Raw genomic sequence first — 22,245 nt, forward strand, 5'->3', positions numbered from 1 at the left:
ACATTCCTAGTTATTTATGAGTGATAATAGTTTGTTCGACTATTAATAACAAGATTAAATGATCAATTCAATCGTCTGTCCATTTTAAGAGTTCCCACTTATTTACCTATCTAGCTTCCCCCCAAATCTTACCTACTACGACGGCTACGACTATTGAACATTCCAATCAAGATTTCTCCTCGTGTTTCATGATGGGTGGCGCTATTCGCATTAAGGTATATGGGCTTCAGGTGCCGCTTAATACTAAGCTCGTTTGCTTAACAAAAAAAGGTAATAGTTTTTGCTCAAAAGGGTGGATTTGCTCATGGCTCTGCTGTTAAGTGGTTTCCGGATTCCGGAGTCTATAGACATCAGCAACTTAAATGCCACCACCCACCTTGAGACATGAGTTCTAAGTCTCTGCCGAATTACTTTACTGTTTCACGGCAAAAATACGCAGGTTGGTGGTACCTATTCGTGCGAGCTCACAATCGCCCTGCCACCAATACCACCAAGTTAGAAAGTTACTTGAAAATTAATTTTATACTAAGAAACAAGTAACTGCTTAAGATTAATTTTATGTATCTACCCCCTTTTTGCAATTGGTCGCATAAAGTTCATTGACTACAGCTTTATGCAACCGAACAGTAAAGGTATTGCTAACACGCCACGACAGTTTGTTTGCAATTCGAGGTTCGTAACGTAATCATTGAACGTTACCCAGTTACTGATTAATAAATTTACATTCTTTTCTTTCGTACAATTTTCCGAGTGCTAGGAATATACTACTGTCCGAATCCTCGCAGGTTGAAAAAGCTGTTTTAATACCTAAATTATCGCTAAAATTTATTTAAGCTAAATCGTGCCTGGATTTTTTTATTGCTCAAATAGCTCAGAGGATCTAATAGTCTGTTAAAATTGTGAGTTCTCACTTGCCTCAGAATAACTATAGTCTCACTCTTGAGGTGATTCAAATAGATAGAACAGCGTTCGGGCTCTTAATACATCCTGTGCTATCAGCAATACTCAAGGGGCAGTGAAGATGGAGAAGTAGGGGCACTTAGCAAAAAGGGAATTGAAATGTTCCTCTTGTAATTCACTAATTGTTGATGAAAACAACTACAGATTGTTTGATGTTATTACATAACATACAATTTCAAAAGAGAATTTCAATTGTTCCCAGACCTCTGATTAAAACTCTGATTATAAATAATTAAATTTAAAGGTAATTGGAGATTCTTATTGTATTAAACAGTTTGTTCACTTTTCATAAACAAAAACTTTCCAAAACAGCGATGTTATTTTTAAAAAGCGGTTTCTTTATATCACTGAATGTCGATCGAAATTCCACCATGATCACTAACGCTTCAAGATCAAGATGTATTACATTTTCTCTTTTGTATTTTTATTTTATTTTTATTAAATTTCGAATAAAATAACCATTTACAAAAATAGCGTTGATAGTAGTCTCATCAACAGAACATCATCAACAAAAAATCAGTTGATTAACAGAGACGACTATATTACTGTGCTGTTTTTTCCTATATATAAATAAATATGCGTATATGTATGTATATGTGCCAACTTCATGTTAATACTTAGTAAACAACACTTTTTTTTTTTCAAAATTTAGGCTTATCGGCACCGGGTGTCAACTTCGGTCCAGATCGCGAAGATTGCAGCACTAACAGTGGTCGCTTCCTCCTTCATCTTGGGAACCTTTATATTGGCTTCGAGTTGGGTAGCAGCTCGTTCATCATGCCATCAGCTAGAGCAGCTGGATGCAATGCTTGACAAAGAACTCGCTTTGGAAGGCAGAGCCTACGGAAATGATGCCCTGGTAGCGGTGAGTTTTATTTCAAATAATTTTCCTTATGAGCTTTTAACGTAACTAATTTTCTTTAGAAAAAATCCTAAGAATTTATTTACATGCGATTTCGAAATCGGGTTAGTGGTGTGATTGTTATAGCTAAAAAGAGAATTGACGGCTTTTAATGTGAATTTTATTAAAATTGTAATGATACGTTTGCTCAAAGTAACGAAATATTTAAACTCGTTACACAAACGTATGCTTGTTCGAGCAGTTTCTATTCGAAAACATTGTCACGTTACGTTTGAACGATAACTATTATATTTGCTTGTTATTATGTAATTTTTGTAAATACGTGTCTCGTTTCCGCATATGTGAAGAATAAGCGTCTTTATTATTAACTAAGAAACATGTTTCACGTAATTGATCTTTTGACAGTTTCTGTCTGACAGCTTATTTGATGGATTTTACCGAATTACTGAACTAGTGTTCGCGCAGTGATCGAAAATTTACCATTTTTTTAAGACCTCTAGATTTAGATGCATTTGATGTATAAAGTTGCTTCATTGTTTGATAGCGGCATTTAAAAAAAAGTAACTGTTTCTAAATAAACATTGACGTAGCTAAGGCACTAAAAGCTTGTCAATAGCTAAACAAAAAGGAAGCCGTTTAATAAACAGAAGAGAAAATGATACTTAACTGTATTTCTGTATTGTCTATTCTTTTATGTAAAAGAAAAAAATTAAACACCCTTCGAACATATTTGGCGTGAAACTTATTTTATTCAGATTCATAGTAACATTTAACTTAGATTGATTTTATCTCTGAGGGAATGTTGTTTAGACAGTCGTGTGTGTAGTCTTAGAGCGTCAGAGTGGAACATTGAGGACGCGCCATGTTGCAGCGACTAGTTTACCTTGGAACTGAGTTTAAAACTAACTAACGTCTTGCCCTGATTCTAATCTTGAATAATAACAGAGGTCCTAAAAATATTTATTATAACGTGGTAGTAGTTTTAAAGACAGAACAATTAAATTTAATAGTTTTAAAGCACGAAATTCAAAACGCTAAATCACGCAAAAGCTGTATTCTGTCAAGACAAACACAACGCAATCTATTTCAACTAGAAAGTCTTTTGCAAATAGGTAAATATTAGTCAGGTAATACTGCAACCTCTTATGGAATACGCGGTGTTTGCTGAGCCATAAGTCATAGGTCATAGACGTGAGGATTATCAAGATCGTTTGTGAGTATCGTGATTATAATAAATCACAGATGGCCATAATCAACGATTATGCGTCTGTAGCGAAAGTGGCCGCCGGCGTTTGAGGTCGTTGAACCCGGAGGATACATCTTTCTGCAACACAAAGAACGTTTCGTGTGAACTTCGAATGTTATATTATTAGTTATAAGTCGACGTTTTCATAGGTATCCGTAGCGCGGCAAACTTCTCAGTCTAGCGGATAAACGATAATAGAATTTTAATGTATAAACATGCAGTTAACGTGTACCGTATAAGGTATGCTTGCATCGCGTTGGCTATAGAATTTAAATTTCAAAGTAAAATATTAACTTTTTAAATATCGTAGATGGCAGGCCCGCCTTATGTAAAGCTATTGTTGCGTGAACATAGCGTGAATGCTGCCTATCTACCTCGAGTGATGAAGTCCACGTCTCATTTAAATTATCAAAATCTAAAGATCTCTAACAGTTCAAACATGAACTTATTGTTTCTGTCTTACAATATACCCTACGATCAGTAATTACAACAACTTAGAAATTTTAAGAATTCATATTTAAAATACGAATTTGTCGTGGAAGTATTTAAATTCCTGTTAGCTATGTATTCATTAAGAAAAATTGTATTCGTCTTTATTCTGACATCGACTGATTATCCTAAATGTATTTGTAATTATTGTCGAACAAGAAAACACATTGTGAGTCATAGAGGGATATGCCGCAACGCCATATATGTTATCTTCCCAAAATGAAATTCTATTTTGTTCGATGTTACTGTTATCCATTTAGCTCAAAGAATACTTATTGTTTTCTTTTTCAAAGCAGTGCTTTCTTTTCCTTTGTATTTAATGGTGCTTAGCACACTTCTAATGTTGTTTGCAATTCCAACTTGTTACGTGAGAAGGAATTTTAATGTGGGACCGTGCTGAGACGACTATATGCCTCAACTGCTTTTATATTTATATAAATATATTTTAAGAATTTCATAGCAGTGTTTATTCATGGTAGAAATCAGTAAATTTGATTTTAATTTATAGTATAAGTACTTGTCTCTAACTTCTAAGCATTTGCTGTCTTTAAGCTTAAAGCTATTATTATTAGCGGCATTGAAAGCGAAGTATCAGATCGGATATCCCTGGCTTTATCTTTTCCAATTATATTATAATGAGTTCTAATTTATGCGACCGTTCTAGGCTAAGATTTCAGGGAAATCGTTTATTTACAAAAGACCATCTAGAGTTTGACACAAGACTCAGGAAAACTAGAAAATAATACACATAGCTTTTTACAACAGCGTTTCTTTTTTATAGTGGATCCGATTTTTTTCTGATGTTCAGCATTGTGACTGTGATTTTATTGCTTAACGTGGCGTATCTGTTTATGTTATTATTTTATTAAAACACATTATATAGTTAGCCTCGGACCGTTTGTAATAATAAATGTTAATAATTCATTTATTGACGCAGATAGTGAGACGAGCTCAGGGTCTATCCACTGCTAAGAGTTTGTTGTCCTTATTTTTAATTTTTTTTTATTGCTTAGATGGGTGGACGAGCACACAGCCCACCTGGTGTTAAGTGGTTACTGGAGCTCATAGACATCTACAACGTAAATGCGCCACCCACCTTGAGATATAAGTTCTAAGGACTCAAGTATAGTTACAACGGCTGCCCCACCCTTCAAACCGAAACGCATTACTGCTTTACGGCAGAAATAGGTAGGATAGTGGTATCTACCCGCGCGGACTCACAAGTGATCCTACCACCAGTAAAAACCATATGTGTCCTTAGTGAATGCCTGCCTCAAATTGTATTAATAGAAAAACCACTAGTCTTGCTTCAGATCAGACTACATAACCGCATCAAATAGGCAAGGTTTAACGGTGGGATCTGACCAATAGTGTTAATTCAGATGGTCTTCTACGTGTAACTACGAGCGTATATGTATATTAAATTTATTAGATGATTTTGATGACCTTTATGATCAATACAATGACCATATGATAAACTAGAGACAACTCAGAATGATCTCAATCACGACTATGTAGTGCGACAAATTTTTGTATTTTGTATTTCATTGCTAAGAATGTCTAAGAAAAAAAAGGTTATTTCCAAACCCTGAATCCTTTTGGATTGCCAACTGTTAAAATATAAAGTTATAATAATCAATGTTATAATACGTAATGCGTAATACATATAAGAGTGTATCGGTAATGTTTTCGGCAACATTGAGTTGGAATGTATAAACATTGAAGGCGCTCAGTCCTTGAGTCGCGAGCCGTGACCGATTGTATTGAAAATTAACACGTTCATAGCCTGTTTATTACTTCATTCATTGCTCTTACAATGAAAACTTTGAAAATTGAAACTGTTTAATTGTTTCGTAACAATTCGTAATTGGTACGATTTGTGGTCCTACCATAGAAGGTCGAATTTGTTTTTCACATATGGCCATCCGTAATATGTTTAACTAAATAACATGATATGTAATTAAGTAGTGTTTGGCGTACATTTTCATGGAAATTTGTCACTGTTGTCATATCGGTGTACTGTACAACAATGTTTGAAGAATTATCTCTTAGTTTACATCGTATTTAACATAGGCATAAATTTTTATAAGAGATTTACAATACAAACAAAGTACGGAACAGCCTACGTATTAATAATAATAAACGTTTGCACTCTAAATATTATACACATAGAAGTAATATGCTTACTCTAATATTATAAATATTACTCAGGGATAATGTAGCATTTTAGTGATAACTGAATTTTTGAAATTGGTCCAGTAGTTTTTGAGTTCATTCGTTACAAACATACAAAAATATAAATCTTTCCCCTTTACAATATTAGTATAGATTACAACTAATTATAACTTTCTGTAGTTGTCAGAACATCTAAACAGTTCCAGTCTTAAAGCAAAAAATTGACGTCTTATGTTACTTCGAATTCTTTCAATTTGGAATTCCCTACTTTTTAGAAAAACTCAATTTGTTGTTACGAGAACATTATTTTTGTCTTTGTGTGCGTGTCAGCGAGAATAATTACATGGCGCTCACTTACACATCGATTCGTTTTATGTTACAATTTTGAACGTGTTTTTGTACGAAACTATCTCTCTAAGATTATATACTTGAATTATAACGAGTTAAAGATATCATGTTTTACTTTCGTAGAATAATGGTATTTTAAAAACATTCAGATCACTTTATGTTCTACAAAATTCCTCAGAATTATATAGAATTAAGTTTGCATAACAATATTGTGGGTTTATTTAATTATCAATTCGAAGACCGAACTTAAATTTGCGAAACGCGGTCATGAATAAAATATACATATATATGTCTTGTTATTTACTTATCAGTAACGTTTTTCTCAATAAAAATTCTGTTTTGCAAATTAGTTTTCTAACACAATCTACATTGTTACATTAACTCAAATTAATTACCATAATGTATTTACTGCGTGATGTTGACGTTTGCTGTTTGAATTGAAATGAATATAATTATAACGTTTTAAACAGGTATGTCATGACTAACTTAGTTTATAAAAAAGAAAAGAAAATCTAAGTACTTTTTTGTTCAACCCCATAACAGTTTCTAACTTTACCCTATCATGTCCGTACCAGAGACACGGTCTGGGAGTTATCCTGCTGCCGGTCTGTGGACTGTTGAGGTTAATTCTGACCCAAGACGCCTCACTTAATTCTAATGGTCACTACCTACATCCATTAAAAATACAAAGCGAAAAACACAAGTAAAAGTATTGCAGAGGACAAGCAAAGAAACATAGCATATTTGGATGAGAATTAAAATTTCCTTTTAAACACTAAGAAATGAATCAATAACTGTTGAACACTAATTATTGGCAGTCAGTTTTTTATTTGCAAAAGCAACCGTGACATGGAATTTATTTATTATATAAATTATTAAATAAATTTAATTATTTAATTAAATTTCATTTAATAAATTTAATTATTTAATTAAATTTAATTTAATAATAATAGAAAGAAATTTACGATGTCGGTTGAGCCGTTTATGAGTGATGTTTCGTCGTACGTATAATAATGGATTTGCATATAATATATCTATAGAAATTTGTATAGAGATTATTATATACGTGTAAAAAATTTATAATAAGTCAATTGAAGAATTGGATAAGATAAACCGTTAAAGGAAATGTGTGACTTAGTTTAGGATGAAAATACATAATACTTTTAAGAAGTACTGTTTTGATTCTTAATACACCTGTCTGTGTTGTGATTATCTTTTATCTATTTTATTTTTTATTTATTTTACTAACAATCACGCCACGTTAACTGGTCCCGTGATAAGTTCGTAAAGAACTTGTGTTACAGGTATCAGATAATGGATATAAATGTAAGATTTTTATTATACACATACATATATTTAATATACATCCATAACCCTGGAAAAGACATTTATATTTATCATACAAATATCTTCCCTTGGCGGGATTCGAACCCGCGAATCTATCTTCTATCTATATATATAAAAATGAATTGCTGTTCGTTAGTCTCGCTAAAACTCGAGAACGGTTGGACCGATTTGGCTAATTTTGGTCTTGAATTATTTGTGGAAGTCCAGAGAAGGTTTAAAAGGTAGATAAAATATGAAAATGGTCGGAATGAAATAAAAATAACAATTTTGTTTTCCCTTTGATTTGTCCCCTGTCGGACAGATTCTTTTTGTTTGTTTTAAGTTTATTTTATACTAGCGACCCGCCCTCGCTTCGCTTCGGAAACATTAAAACACACATGAAACAAAAAAAAAATTAAACAAAAAAATTTAAAAAAGTAGCCTATGTTCATCAGGGACAATGTCGGCTTCTAATGGAAAAATAATTTTTCAAATCGGTCCAGTAGTTTCGCAGCCTATTCGAAACAAACAAACAAACAAATCTTTCCTCTTTATAATATTAGTATAGACAAAACTTTAGGTCTTTTATATTTTATCGATTGAGGCGCTACGAAGTCTGCCGGGTCAGCTAGTCGGCGATAAATATTTCCATGGAAAGTTTAGGTGTACAAAATAATGTTGGCGTGTATGACCACGTTTAGTATTGAGCGGAAACAAACGATTTTCCGCACAAGAGAGCTCCACGCCGATCTCTGTGCTTCCGTCGCGTCGTCCCACTGGCGCTGTCATGTGATAACATCTTACTATATTACACTAATTAAGATTCTTCATGCATCGGTGGTCGCTAATTTTTAAACGAGAATATCTGTTTACATGTGTGTATCTAAACATGTGTATGTAGAATGCAATAATTTTAGGTGAATATGTATTATGAAGGTCACATGTGGAGTATATTTTATTGTTACAAAAAAGATAAAAATTACGATTTTTTATTTTTACATTGGTAGTCAGTTTTTATTATTGTTATTAAACACTTGGTGAATAATACAAACTAATGCTTAGGTTACGAGTTTAGACTAGAATTAAATGCAGAATAGAAATTTCTGTAAGTGCTTTCTTATAAATCAAGCGAGAATATATAGTCGCTTTTGCGTTAGGTTACTGATAATTAAATTGCAATGGTACATCATCAATCATACAACTAATTATTCAGTAAAATCTAATTCAATCTCAGTGTATTCGTAGATTTCAATTTGTAGTTGTTAATCTTAACAGAACACTCGGGTTTCTTGTGAATATCTAGTCGAATATCTATAATAATTAGTCTGTAAACAAGTATATAACCTTAACTAATTAGCGCTGTTGAGGGAATCTTATTACAAAGTTCATTGTATATATTTCGACACTCAATATTAAAAATTACATTTTTAAATTCTTAACGAAATGTTTAATAAATACTAATTTAAAATTTCAGAGCTTAAAAAATATAGTATTTTTAATTGGTGTGTGTAGCTGTTATAAATTGATTACAATTAACATAGTACTACGCTAACTAAGTATAAAATATTTACATAAATTTACAATGTACATATAGCCTCAGCGCGGCAATGTATTGGAATCTTCTCAGCAAGCCACTAAAATTTATTGGTCCAAAGTAAACGGAATACATTACAAAACTAAACAGATATATTTATTAGGTACTTTGGAAATATAATATTTAAACGCCCGGAAATACGGAACGCTAAGGAAGTTGGACGCCCACGTTTTCTCAAAAGCGTTGATCCCACGCGTCAGCTCATTTTTAATTGTGATACATTGCGTGTACTGTGGAAGACATGGAATACACATAATACTATAAAACTTCGAGAGTGATATTTTTAGTAAAACTAATCATTTTAGGATTCACCAACATTAATGAAACGGCTATAACATTCTGTATTTACTTCACAGTTTTGTCATCTGATGTTAAGATGTTTAGCATTAGATATGTAAATTTGGTGAACACTATTAAAGATAGGAAGGTCGTTTTTCGAGAAGATGACCTCGTCTAAAGGTACCAGTTTTTTATTTTTTTTATTGCTTAGATGGGCGGACGAGCTCACAGCCCACCTGGTGTTAAGTGGTTACTGGAGCCTATAGACATCTACAACGTAAATGTGCCACCCACCTTGAGATATAAGTTCTAAGGTTTCGGTATAGTTTCAACGGTTGCCCACCTTTCAAACCGAAACGCATTACTGCTTCACGGCAGAGATAGGCAGGGTGGTGGTACCTACCCTTACGGAGTCACAAGAGGTCCTACCACCAGTAATTATAATACCACCGGTAATAGATTAAGCTGACAAATTCTCAAGATATACTTACTTGTGTTAGGGTGTCTTGTAAGTCCGCACGGATAGGTACCACCACTCTGCATATTTCTGCCGTGAAGCAGTAATGCGCTTGGGCCTAAAGGGTTGAGCAGCCGTTGTGCTCTAAAACTGAGACTTGGAAGGTCGTAAGGTCGGTGGCGGCATTTACTTTGTTTGTTGAAGTCGATGGGCTTCGGTAACAATTTGAAACCGGGTGAGCCATGAGCTCGTCCCATCTAAGCAATACATAAATAAAAAAGATGAAAATTCGATTATGGCTCATACATTTTTAGTTTTACACGAAGTCTACGGTTGATTAATTTTTTTCTTAGAAATGAATGTCGACCAAACTATTGCCACTTAAATTTACACATTTCATTGCATTGGAGTCATAAATTTAGATAAGCTTCATTCGTTAAAATATTGTTTATTTTATTACTATTTTGTACCAAATTTACTCCATGTTTTGTAATTACCGGCTTTCATTATTCAAACTGCAACTTTCTCGTAACAACATGGAATTTATTTATATGCACCGTCTAGTAATAACTCTGTATCTGATCGTAAGCGTGAATGTAATTTAATATCTTTAAAGGCGTGTTAAATTTTATCCATATTAGTTTTCGTTTGGAATTCAATAATTTCTAATGCGATTTCACAGGCTTGCAATGGAATATAATTAAAGTTTGATTACTGAGTTTTATGGGTATTTTCACAACGTTTTAGCTTAAATTCTATTAGATAAATAGAATATAACAAATAATAAGCTGTTTAAACGGTAACACCATGTTTTATACCCAGCAAAGTCAAAAGTATAGGTTGAGGTATTAACAATTATATCCGTTATCTTTCGGTCGTAATAGAACAAGTATTCAGTAGGCACGTTTGGCAATCATGCACACAATGCATGCGACCACAATTCGATTTCGTGTGAAATAAGTATTTACTTCAAAACTAGTGCGCAAGATAATATTGTAACAAACATGCAATTTTGGTTTAGGCATTCACATGTAATTTGCCCATAGATGATTGCTTCTTGTGTTTGAGGTATAATTTCCCCGTTATCACGCAACGTTCCACGTAGAAGGTAAGAACGATTGTTAAAATGTTTAAAATGTTTCGTAAATCCAGTAAAAGTGCCGTGGGCGTAGTGCACAAAGCGACAATGATTTGCGACGTAATCGTCGTTTTCTATCAGTTGCGGTCGCAAGTATTTCGCGCTCCGCTGCCTTCAGATAGTTGACAGCGTAGCATACATTTGCCGTGTTCATTACCGCGCCTAAAAGACCATATTTAGTTTTGTCGATTGCTGTTTTTTCTCGTACACATGGAATTAACTAAAGCTATCTTCGAGGTGAAGTGTAGTCACGGCTCTGAAGGTCTTTGGAAGTCATCGTGGCCTAAAGGATAAGACACGGTGTACTCGTACCAAGCGGTGCCGCCGATATGCCGCCGGTATGCCGAAGTACAAATTTAATTCAATTTTAAGCAAGCACGCACATTTTTTTTCTATTGCTTAGATGGGTGGACGAGCTCACAGCCCACCTGGTGTTAAGTGGTTACTGGAGCCCATAGACATCTACAACGTTAATGCGCCACCCATCTTGGGATATAAGTTGTATTGTTACAACGGCTGTCCCACCCTTCAAACCGAGACGCATTTTTTAATTATTTTTTTATTGCTTAAATCAGTGGACAAGCTCACGGTGTTAAGTGGTTACTGGAACCCATAGACATCTACAACGTAAATGCGCCACCCACCTTGAGATATTAGTTCTAAGGTCTCAGTATAGTTACAACGGCTACCCCACCCTTCAAACCGAAACGCATTACTGCTTCACGGCAGAAATAGGCGGGGTGGTGATACCTATCCGTGTGGACTCACAAGAGCTCCAACAACCAGTAAACACTACAGCACATACTACTACTTGTTTACGTGGTAAAATTTAGACTTAAATCTCATATTTAAAGATCGGTGCCGCCATTTAGATTCTTTGTGGGTTTTGATAACCATTTAACACGAGCTGAACGGTATGCTAGTCCATATTTTATCAACTCCAAAAGAAGTAACTGGATTACTTTAATCAGCCCTAAATAACGCAAGCGATAAACGAGAAATCATTTTGTTGTTCTTGAAATTCGACTGATTTTTTGTCATTGACTTGAGCATGACGTTTCCCAGATTAGTTTATTTTTGTTTTTAATAAACCTTGGAATGATAATATAATTTTGCGAAGATGTGACTGATTAGTCGAAGGGTCTGTTCTAAGTTCTGCACGGTTGTTGTTCTGCATTTTGAGACTGAAACTCAACTATGCTTGTAAAACTGGTGTTAAAACGGAGCCCATGATTATTTTACTTTAGAAATAGGCGTGATCTCTATACCGTTTGGGCTTACATTATATCACACACTCAAATATTCTAGATACGAATATGGAAATGCCAAATATCAGAGAATCTTACGTAGGTCGTTCCTTATATCTTTATAAATGTCGTAAAAGGTAAAAACCTTTGGGTCTGCGGAGGGACTTCGGTTCCCTCTGTATTTTGTACCGTATGTTCCATGGGGAGTGCTCTGAGGAGTTGTTTGAGATGATCCCCTCATCTCCTTTTTATCATCGCACCTCCCGTCATCGGAACCGCTGCGTTCTTCGACAGTGCGTTTCCAGAGGTCTTTTTTGCCACGTACCATCCGGCGATGGAATGAGCTCCCCTCCATGGTGTTTCCCGAGCCCTATGACATGTCCTTTTTTAAAAGAGACTTGTGGAGAGTATTAAGCGGTAGGCAGCGGCTTGGCTCTGCCCTTGGCATTGCTGAAGTCCATGGGCGACGGTAACCACTCACTATCAGATGGGCCGTATGCACTTTCGTCTACCTACAAGGGCAATAAAAAAAAAACTGGTTGTAGTCGAATAAAATGATTCTCGGAAGAAACATCGTCGGCACTTACTAATTAAAACTATTGTGGAGGACACGTTACTGTAACAAAGGCTTTAATCAGCGCTTCCAACGTCAGTCCGTCGCTGTACCGGTAACCTTGCACTTTTTATAATGAACGACGTGTCTTTTTTTAGTTTGTATGATTGTCGTTTAATGTCCGTGATTATCCAATGAGAACAAGGCATTAGCCACGAACAATGACAAACTTTAGCGTCCGCGTAGGCAACTAGAAGGTACTAAGATAAATACAGCCTTCGTTACACACGACTGTATGTATATATATACCTACATGCATTACGTAAGAGACTGACTCCAAGCAAAGGCATCCGCCATTTTGCGATGAGCACTTTGATGGTTCTGCACTAAAGTGAACGGCGCGGCGTCACGGCGTCGTAGTCCAAATGGAGATCGACGTTTGCTTGTGACTTTTCTAAGGAAATAACATACTTTACTAGACGAATCACTTAGGTAAACACAACGTCTTGGTTGTTTTATAAAACGGAGATATCGAAACAAAAAACTTTGTATACCTTATCAAAATAATACTTTATTGTATCTTTTAAATTCTCGTTATTTATCTTGAGCTTTTTTGTTACTCACACGTCGTCAGGCACAGTAATTTGAGCCCACGAATACAAAAAGAAAAAACAAAAACCTTCAGAGACTACATTTTAGCCGAAGAAGTTTATAAAACTTATTTGAAAGTCGTTTAAACAATTTAGTGATATTATGCCGAAAGACTACATTATACATACATTTGAGCCTTTCAACGACTTCAAGGCTGTGACATAGAAGAATCAAAGCCAATAAGATGATTTTAAATGATATTTATTTTATAATGTATTGAATATCAAGATCGTGCTATGCGTGTTAGTTGTTATAGATGAGCCTTGTGACGAATTTGAAATTTTTAATGGCTAATAAACAACTTGTCAACATTTATATCATATTTTTTAACTGTATAAACTAGAGAAACGAGTTTGTGCTTATAACAAATTTTTGGCATAAAAATCACTTGATTTACATTTTATTATTACGGATGTTTGAACGATAGATGCATTGCTTTCAAATTTTTTTTATTGCTTAGATGGGTGGACGAGCTCACAGCCCACCTGGTGTTAAGTGGTTACTGGAGCCCATAGACATCTACAACGTAAATGCGCCACCCACCTTGAGATATAAGTTCTAAGGTCTCAGTATAGTTACTTATTGAGTTATTGTTTACAGGATGAGCCTTTGCCACTAGCAAATGCCCACGCTTTGCATGGAGTACCGCCCACGCTGTCTTCAGTGTCACCTGAGACGAGCCAGCCGTCATCTTCACGACCCAGTCTCTTCAAAGACGACGCACTCAACCATGCCGAGTCCAAAATAAACGAAGACAAATTGCAGGTACTTGTCATAATGTAGTTAAAGCAAGTTTTCTTTATTGTTGACGCAAAAGTTTCGTTATACGCTTGTGGAAATACAATTATTTTCGTGATGAACATAATATATAATTTAAAGTAAAGCTATTAATAATCAACTTTTTCTTTTAACCGTTTTGAAAGCAATAATGAACATATCATTATTATTGTGTTTGACTGCGATCAACAATAGTTGTTTGAGTTATATTTGTGCAAGTGGCGACGTCGGGCAGCTTTCACTCGTCGAACTGGTGCCAGTGACTGCATATGGCACTGCGATATTGCATTACGTGAAAGCAAATTATTTAATTTGCATACGGTATATGTCAATAATTTTATTGAAAATGATTTCAACGATTCAATCAGATTGTCTTAAGTCAAATTTAACTGAGTAACGTTGTACGAATATAGTTTAACCCATAGACCGAGTGAGTTTCACGCTGGATCTTCTCAGTGGGTCGCGTTTCCGGTCCGGTGGTAGATTCTGCGAAGCACTGCTCTTACTAGGGCCAGTGTTAGCAACACTCCGGTTTGAGCCCCGTGAGCTCACCTACACGTCAAGGAGAAGCTGAAATAGCCTCTCAAGGCTATCAGCACAGGTCCGAAAAAAAATATGAGTATAGTGTAAATATAGCCTTCGAATCTAACGGTAAATGCTTCTCAGAGTTTTTATCGAGGTCTGATTTGCATAGTCGTAGGACGATTAAAATTCGTTGATGGATGTATCGAAATACTGACATTATTTACAAACGGGGGGCAGTGGAACAATAGTGCGTGGGCGCATTGTCTCCCGCAGGATGTCCGAATCCATTGTATTGAACAAACAGTACAGAACGAGACAAATAAGAGCTGCATTTGCAGGCCATATAACGCATAAGCTGTAAGCTGGCGATATGCAAATTATGGGCTCTCATATTTTAATGGCCATTGTTTGATGGACGACACGGCCCATCACGTCAATCTACAAACTAGGTTTGCGGAGTGTACTCAGTGGTAGGAAGCGACTCAGCTGTACCCCTGGTATCACTGTGTTCCATAAGTAACCGTTCACCACTAGGAGGGCGGTATGCTTGTTTGCACACAAAGATGTGAATGTTGACTGTCTTGAGACGAATGAGAATTCTTAATAAAATTTTACTAATAGATATAGTGGAAATACGTAGGGATAATGGTACCGACTTGTGTGAGCATACACCTCAAGCACCGGTCACCGTTCTCGTCGAACCCGTCGCTTACAATGAAGAGTTTGGCAAGCAAACTAAGCCTCAGACACAGCCCACTGAGTTTCTCGCCGGATCTTCTGAGTGGGTCGCGATTCCGATCCGGTGACAGATTTTGCGAAGCACTGCTCCTGCTGGGGCTAGTGTTAGCAAATTCGCAAGGTTAGAGCCCCGTTAGCTCACCTACTGGTTCGGTGAATCTAGTATGATTCCTCGTGATCACTAGAGTAGGCAGGAAAAAAAAATGAGCAAACAATTCTGCCTACCGCTAGTACTACGAAAATAAGAAGATTAAGATTTAAAACTATAGTATTTATCCACGTTTGTATATGGCTCTTCGATCGTTAAACATAAATAGAAACTGGTTTAGGTTTATTTTGGTCACGAGTCAGTAAAGCTGGATGGTTGCGTAAATATTTTTGTTGATGTCGGTACCTTCATCTGAGCACTCGTCACACGGGTTACGGCACTCGCGGCACGCAGCTTCGTGCGGTTACCAAACCATCGAGGCCTTTTTGTAAATAATGTTGTAAGATTGCATTTACTACTTACTAAAGCATCATGATTTTTTCTATGTAATAAAGAACTGATTAAATAACCTAATAAAATGTATCAAGATATAATATGTAGAGATGTTGAACACATCCTTAAACATTAAATGCCATTATTATTGTAATCAATCTTCGTTAAAAAAATTCCATCAATATGTCCAAAATTTACCAGGCACTTTTATATTTTTGACGGTAGGTCCCCGTATTGTTTGCGTAAGGTTAGGTGACATCATCCTAAATGTTTCTGTTCATCCATTGACTTGACTTAAGACCAGTGAATATATTTAATTTATACCACAATCTTACACATGCTATATATGCATGATTGTTCATTCTTCCTCTACATGATTGTATGAAGTTTCGTAGATTTTAACAGGTGGGAAGGAAGTCACCAGAACCATCACTGCGTTTTAGACGCTGAGGTAGGGCCACACTTAAATCAAGTTGCTTAAAACCTTTCGACCGATATTCGTTGTAGCAGACTTGAATAAAGCTTTAGATGTCGCGGCATTCTTCTAATGACGGTGCTCCGAAATCATAACAAATAATCCGTGGGACATACCTTAAAGTAAGAGCTGAAGCGTGATTATCGGTTCTCTGGTTGTTCGATGCCCATCCAAATGTGTCAAATGTAGCTTTGGGATATTTCGCTTGATCAGTACTAGCAATAGTCGACGAGCGAGTATTTCTACCGCTTCAGTTGCTTTTGTACTAAACCAGAGCGAGCATGGCACTAATGTGCCCTTCATTTGATCGCCTCATTGGTCATATGGGTATTGATGTGAAACGTTTATTATAAGGTATCTTGTCGATCCGTAGACTACGTAGAAATAGCCCTGAATTACTCCCTATACTTGCCCGCGGCTCGATAGGACAGATTAAGACCAAAGTGGTAATGCGTTGTCTAACTCGTCCTACTCTATATCAAAGAATTGCTGCAGTTAGTATTTTTCACACACTTGACAGTATCGCGTTCCTTCCAATTTGATGCAGGTCGGTACCAAGCGAAGCTACCATATCCGTAAGATCCAATATTTGGGGGGTGAGGGTTCCACGTTTACGATTTTAGTAATCCGTGACTGTGAGTCACCTCATTGTAACTTGGATTTGATTATTCATATAATTTTCGTCTTGTTTAAGATAATATACAATTTTAATAGAATTTCTGGGGGAAAAAATGTATATTACAAATTTAATCTAATTTACATACTGGACATCCTTATATAATGTTAACTAACAAAATAAATTGATTCTTTCTTGCGTTTTCAGAAAATTGACGACGATAAGAATGACTCACCAAACTCGAGTGATGAGAGTCCTGAGTCGGACAGTTCTGCTGAAGAAGACGACGAACTTGAAGCGATCAGACCGATGTTCAAATTGCCTATTCAGTTTGACCTTGATGAGTTGGCGGGCGCTTTCTTAGCAAACAACCAAAAGTAAGCGTGTCATCATTAGTAATTACGATATATTTAGGTACACGAGACTGCGGTGTAGCGTCTGCTCAGGAACGATATTATATCTCCTTAAATAATACATAGCAGCAGCGTATACTCTGAGCAGAGTTCATCCATATTATCTGGAACCACTGCGTTCATCGACAGTGCGTTTCCAAAGATCTTTTTTGCCACGTACCATCCGGCTTTGGAATGAACTCCCCTCCACGTTGTTTTCCAAGCGCTATGACATGTCCTTCTTCAAACGAGGCTTGCGGAGAGTACTTAATGGTAGGCAGAGCCTTGGCTCTGCCTCTGTCATTGCTGACGTCCATGAGGGACGCGACCACTTACCAACGGGGGGGGGGGTCGTTTGCTCGCCTGCCAACAAAGGCAAAAAAAATACCCAGAACAGTAAAAAATGTTTTCCAAGTAATTAACCATAAGTAGTACTTAAGTTTTGCTTTACTGCTCGGTTGGTCACCAAGTTCGGATTTATGCATTAGTGGAGTTTCAAGCTTATTAAAATGTTCATACGAAAAATTATCAATATATTTGAATTAGTTTAGCAAATTTATAACGGATGTGACCTAGACATTTTAGATAATACATCAGCAGAACAAAGTAAAGGATATATTTATGTTAAAGGAAACAAGACAATAAAATGTATGCTCCAAAAATTTGTTTTAAGTAAGTGTTACGTGGAAACATATTAGACGTCGAACCCAATTTATGGTCGAATCCAATTTATGGTCTAAGAAAACGACATTCAAACCGTCCATAATTTCGTGAAGATATTAAGTTGGTAATGTTATTTTGTGATGTTTGTTTTACTGATTCGTATATATTTCGTTGTATTCGTCATCGGGAAACATTCTAACTTTTCCCTAAGCCACTTTTGCCGTCCTCGCGGACTTAATTCCTCTGAGAGGTGTACCGACAGCGCTCCGTCCTAAATCCTTATATATAACGACACAAGGAAGAGAATCGGAGTAACTTACGTAATACTGTATTATAACATAAAACCTGTCGAACAATTTTCATCAGCTTTACGTCTCTACAAGCACAATAAATACACTTCAAAGGCAATTTTTTGTGGGTACCCTCTTTTGAAGTGGGTAGACATTAATCACGGTATTGCGAAGCGTTTTGCGGATAAATCATAATCTGTTTAGCGACATACTTGCATGAATGATATATACATTTGTACATAAATAAAACGTAGATCGTGTAAAACGAACAGTTACTTTTTAAACTCATTTTATTCCAAAGGTTTATGATATTTGTAGTAAATATTTTTATGAAACTATTTCATCTCATGAAGAAGAAAAAAACTCTGTCTATAATTTGAGGAAACGGATACGAAGTACAAAAGAATACATCGAATACGAAATCGTAATAAATACTTTAATATTTACTTAATTATACCAAAAAAAATAATACGAGAAAGTCCTGTCACCAAGAACAATAAAATTTATCAAAGCCTTGAAATTACTTTACGATTACATTTTAAATTCAATGAGTACGACATATTGAGAGCTATAGGTACATGATTTTCCTTAAACGATGTTTAAAAACATTCCTTTTCAGTAAGATATGACTAGGGGTCTCTAAATTGCCCATGTCTATGGGCGACTGTAAATCCTCACCATTAGCTGGGCCAATAGCTCTTCGGCCATGAATAACAACAAAAACAAGCATAACGATAAAGAAAGGTTAATTTTAGTACTTAGTTCGTTTTTATATCTTTGAAAGTTAAATATATTCATATACATATTATGTATGTACTGAAGAGATATAAAGAAGGCTATACTTGAATCAATTCTATTTATTATCAAAAAATTTATGTATAATACGTATATGGATGAAAAAATATAAACTCTTTATCAATTAATAGTATTGTTATAAATTTTAATGTGACTTACTAATGAAAGAAATTAGAATAAATAGCCCATTTACAAATTAAATTTTATTATCTCTCTATAACGGCTTATTATTTAGTCATGTATTTTAGAACAAACAAAGAAATTGACGCGTTTAATGATAAACTTTTTATAATAAAATTTTATATAATTCGATGACTATTCCAATTCAATGATTTTACAAGTCGTCATGACCTAAAGGATAAGACGTCCGGTGCATTCGTGTTGAGCGATGCACCGGTGTTCGAATCTCAGGCGGGCACCAATTATTCTAATGAAATACGTACTCAACAAATGTTCACGATTGACTTCCACGGTGAAGGAATAACATCGTGTAATAAAAATCAAACCCGCACCTCTTATGAGTCCGCACGGGTTGGTACCACCACCCTGCCTATTTCTGCCGTGAAGCAGTAATGCGTTTCGGTTTGAAGGGTGGGGCACCGTTGTAACTATACTGAGACCTTAGAACTTATATCCCAAGGTGGGTAGCACATTTACGTTGTAGATGTCTATAGGCTCCGGTGACCACTTAACACCAGGTGCGCTGTGAGCTCGTCCACCCATCTAAGCAATAAATAAATAAAATTGAATTGTTCCGCGGTTTGTTCGATTCGTCGAACTTTTTCTTGCCATAAAGCTTATAAGCATATTTTTTTTACCTTATACTATAATTTTGTGTTTCAGAGGCCGTATGAACTGCGTGGTGGAGCGTCGTAACGACGACCCCATGGAGAGACGTTTTCCCTTCAACATTCTAGGCGCGTTCGCTCCCCGCAGCGCTCATGCCGAACGCGTAGCCATCATCTGCCACGGAGGAGATGAGCCCAGGTGTGTTTTAATTGAATACTTAATTTAAACATAATAACATAATATTTCGAGATGTCTAAAATTTACAGTAGAATGGCAGATTTTTGTTTGAAATCAAAAGACTATTTGCATTTAAAATCGTCGTGGCTTAATAGAGCAAGAGCCCGCGACAGCCAGACCTTCGTTATTTTATAAAAGCTGAAAGTTTCTCTGTGTATGTCTCCAGCACAGGTAAGAACGACCCCCAACTATAGAGTTCCGATTGTGGTTACTTGGGCAGGTAACAGGCAGTAAAGGTATATAAAATAGTACCTTAAATTCGTTAAAGTATAAAGTTATTTTTTTTTATTAATTACTCCAGAATATCTTTAGAAATCACGATATCTATTGCCGGACACTTTTTACAGTTGCTACCCCCTGCCGGACACCCCTAAACTTTAATAAATTTTAATTATACTTTCGTTATACTATAAAAGCTGAATTTTATATATGTTACTTAGGGACTTATAAAAAATATGTTACCCCAATAGCCAGACAGTTTTAATGGTTCTTACATCTTGCCGGACACATTGAGAGCCCGCTGTGCGAGCGCGAGGTAGCAACTGTTCATGCGGGTGTGAGTGAGACAGAGTGCTTAGTCTATTGTGATCTTTTAAGATATCCAATAAAAAATAATTTTATTACGTTCATAGCAATGTTATAGAAAGTAAAAAATGTTATTTTAATATTATAAAGTACAAACAAAATATTATTACATGTCAAAGAAAAATATTTAATCGTTCTTATAATTTTCCTCATTGTCGTAGATATTTTCGTTATCTTCATCGTCGCTACTACAGTTACTCTAGTCTATTGTCACTAATATCCAATACCTTATCCATTAGTTTCTGAAAAAAATTAATAAAAGTATACAATTTGAATAATTAAAAAATTATGTGCAATAATTTGTCATAATAATTACATACCTGATTGAGTTTTGAGCGAATTTCCAACATAACTTGGTATTTGTCATCTTTCAATACCCTGCCATTATTATCCGGGTTGATATGAGGTTGGATTTTTTAGATGAGCACTATTCCAAATTTTATATATATAATTTGATCGCAAAAATTGCTGCAATAGCTCGCTTTTACAAGTTGGTAGATTGCTAACGTAAAAAATTCGCAATTTCTTTCGGTCAAAAGCTTCGTTTACATCAGAGACTGTATACGAGTCGATGAATATTTGAAGTCGAGCAGCATCAACATCAATTACATTACGGACATTGTAAACATTGCATATAAATCTGAATGATATTATAGATGTTTTGTTGTTGATCTAAATTTTCAATTGATTCGCTGTTACGGAAATTCTTGAAAGCTTCCTGGTACTTTGGATATTTTTTTAATGTTTTATATGGTTTTAATTTTCCTTTCCTGAAGAATGCACGATAAATCCCAGAAATGACAGCTGATGTGCAGTAAAAGATCACAATAGACTAAGCACTCTGTCTCACTCACACCCGCATGAACAGTTGCTACCTCGCGCTCGCACAGCGGGCTCTCAATGTGTCCGGCAAGATGTAAGAATCATTAAAACTGTCTGGCTATTGGGGTAACATATTTTTATAAGTCCATAGGTAACATATATAAAATTCAGCTTTTATAGTATAACGAAAGTATAATTAAAATTTATTAAAGTTTAGGGGTGTCCGGCAGGGGGTAGCAACTGTAAAAAGTGTCCGGCAATGGATATCGTGATTTCTAAAGATATTCTGGAGTAATTAATAAAAAAAAATAACTTTATACTTTAACGAATTTAAGGTACTATTTTATATACCTTTACTGCCTGTTACCTGCCCAAGCAACCACAATCGGAACTCTATAGTCGGGGGTCGTTTTTACCTGTGCTGGAGACATACACAGAGAAACTTTCAGCTTTTATAAAATAACGAAGGTCTGGCTGTCGCGGGCTCTTGGGCTATAAAGGATAAGATGTCCGGTGCATTCATGTTGAGCGAAGCAGCGGTGTTCGAATCTCAGTACCAATTTTTCTAATGAAATACGTACTTATGAAATGTTCACAATTGACTTCCACGGTGAAGGAATAACATCGTGTAATAAAAATCAAACCGGCAAAATTATAATTTGCGTAATTACTGGTGGTAGGACCTCTTGTGAGTGAGTTCGCGCGGGTAGGTACTACCACCCTGCCTATTTCTGC

The 22,245-nt window shown here is 35.7% G+C and overlaps 1 protein-coding gene across 1 annotated transcript in view; it reads left to right on the forward strand.

Moving 5' to 3' along the window:
* The window catches only part of Msr-110 (DUF3736 domain-containing protein Msr-110), a 66,642-nt gene that overhangs the window by 4,139 nt on the left and 40,258 nt on the right, over positions 1–22,245 (forward strand). Inside the window, exons 2-5 of the mRNA XM_028183182.2 lie at positions 1,613–1,825; positions 13,926–14,090; positions 17,145–17,314; positions 19,921–20,064. Coding sequence (XP_028038983.2) covers positions 1,613–1,825; positions 13,926–14,090; positions 17,145–17,314; positions 19,921–20,064 — 692 coding nt within the window. The remainder of the gene's footprint in view (positions 1–1,612; positions 1,826–13,925; positions 14,091–17,144; positions 17,315–19,920; positions 20,065–22,245) is intronic.

This window comes from Bombyx mandarina, chromosome 11 (genome assembly GCF_030267445.1).
Source record: "Bombyx mandarina strain Sakado chromosome 11, ASM3026744v2".
Taxonomy (NCBI): Eukaryota; Metazoa; Arthropoda; class Insecta; order Lepidoptera; family Bombycidae; genus Bombyx; species Bombyx mandarina.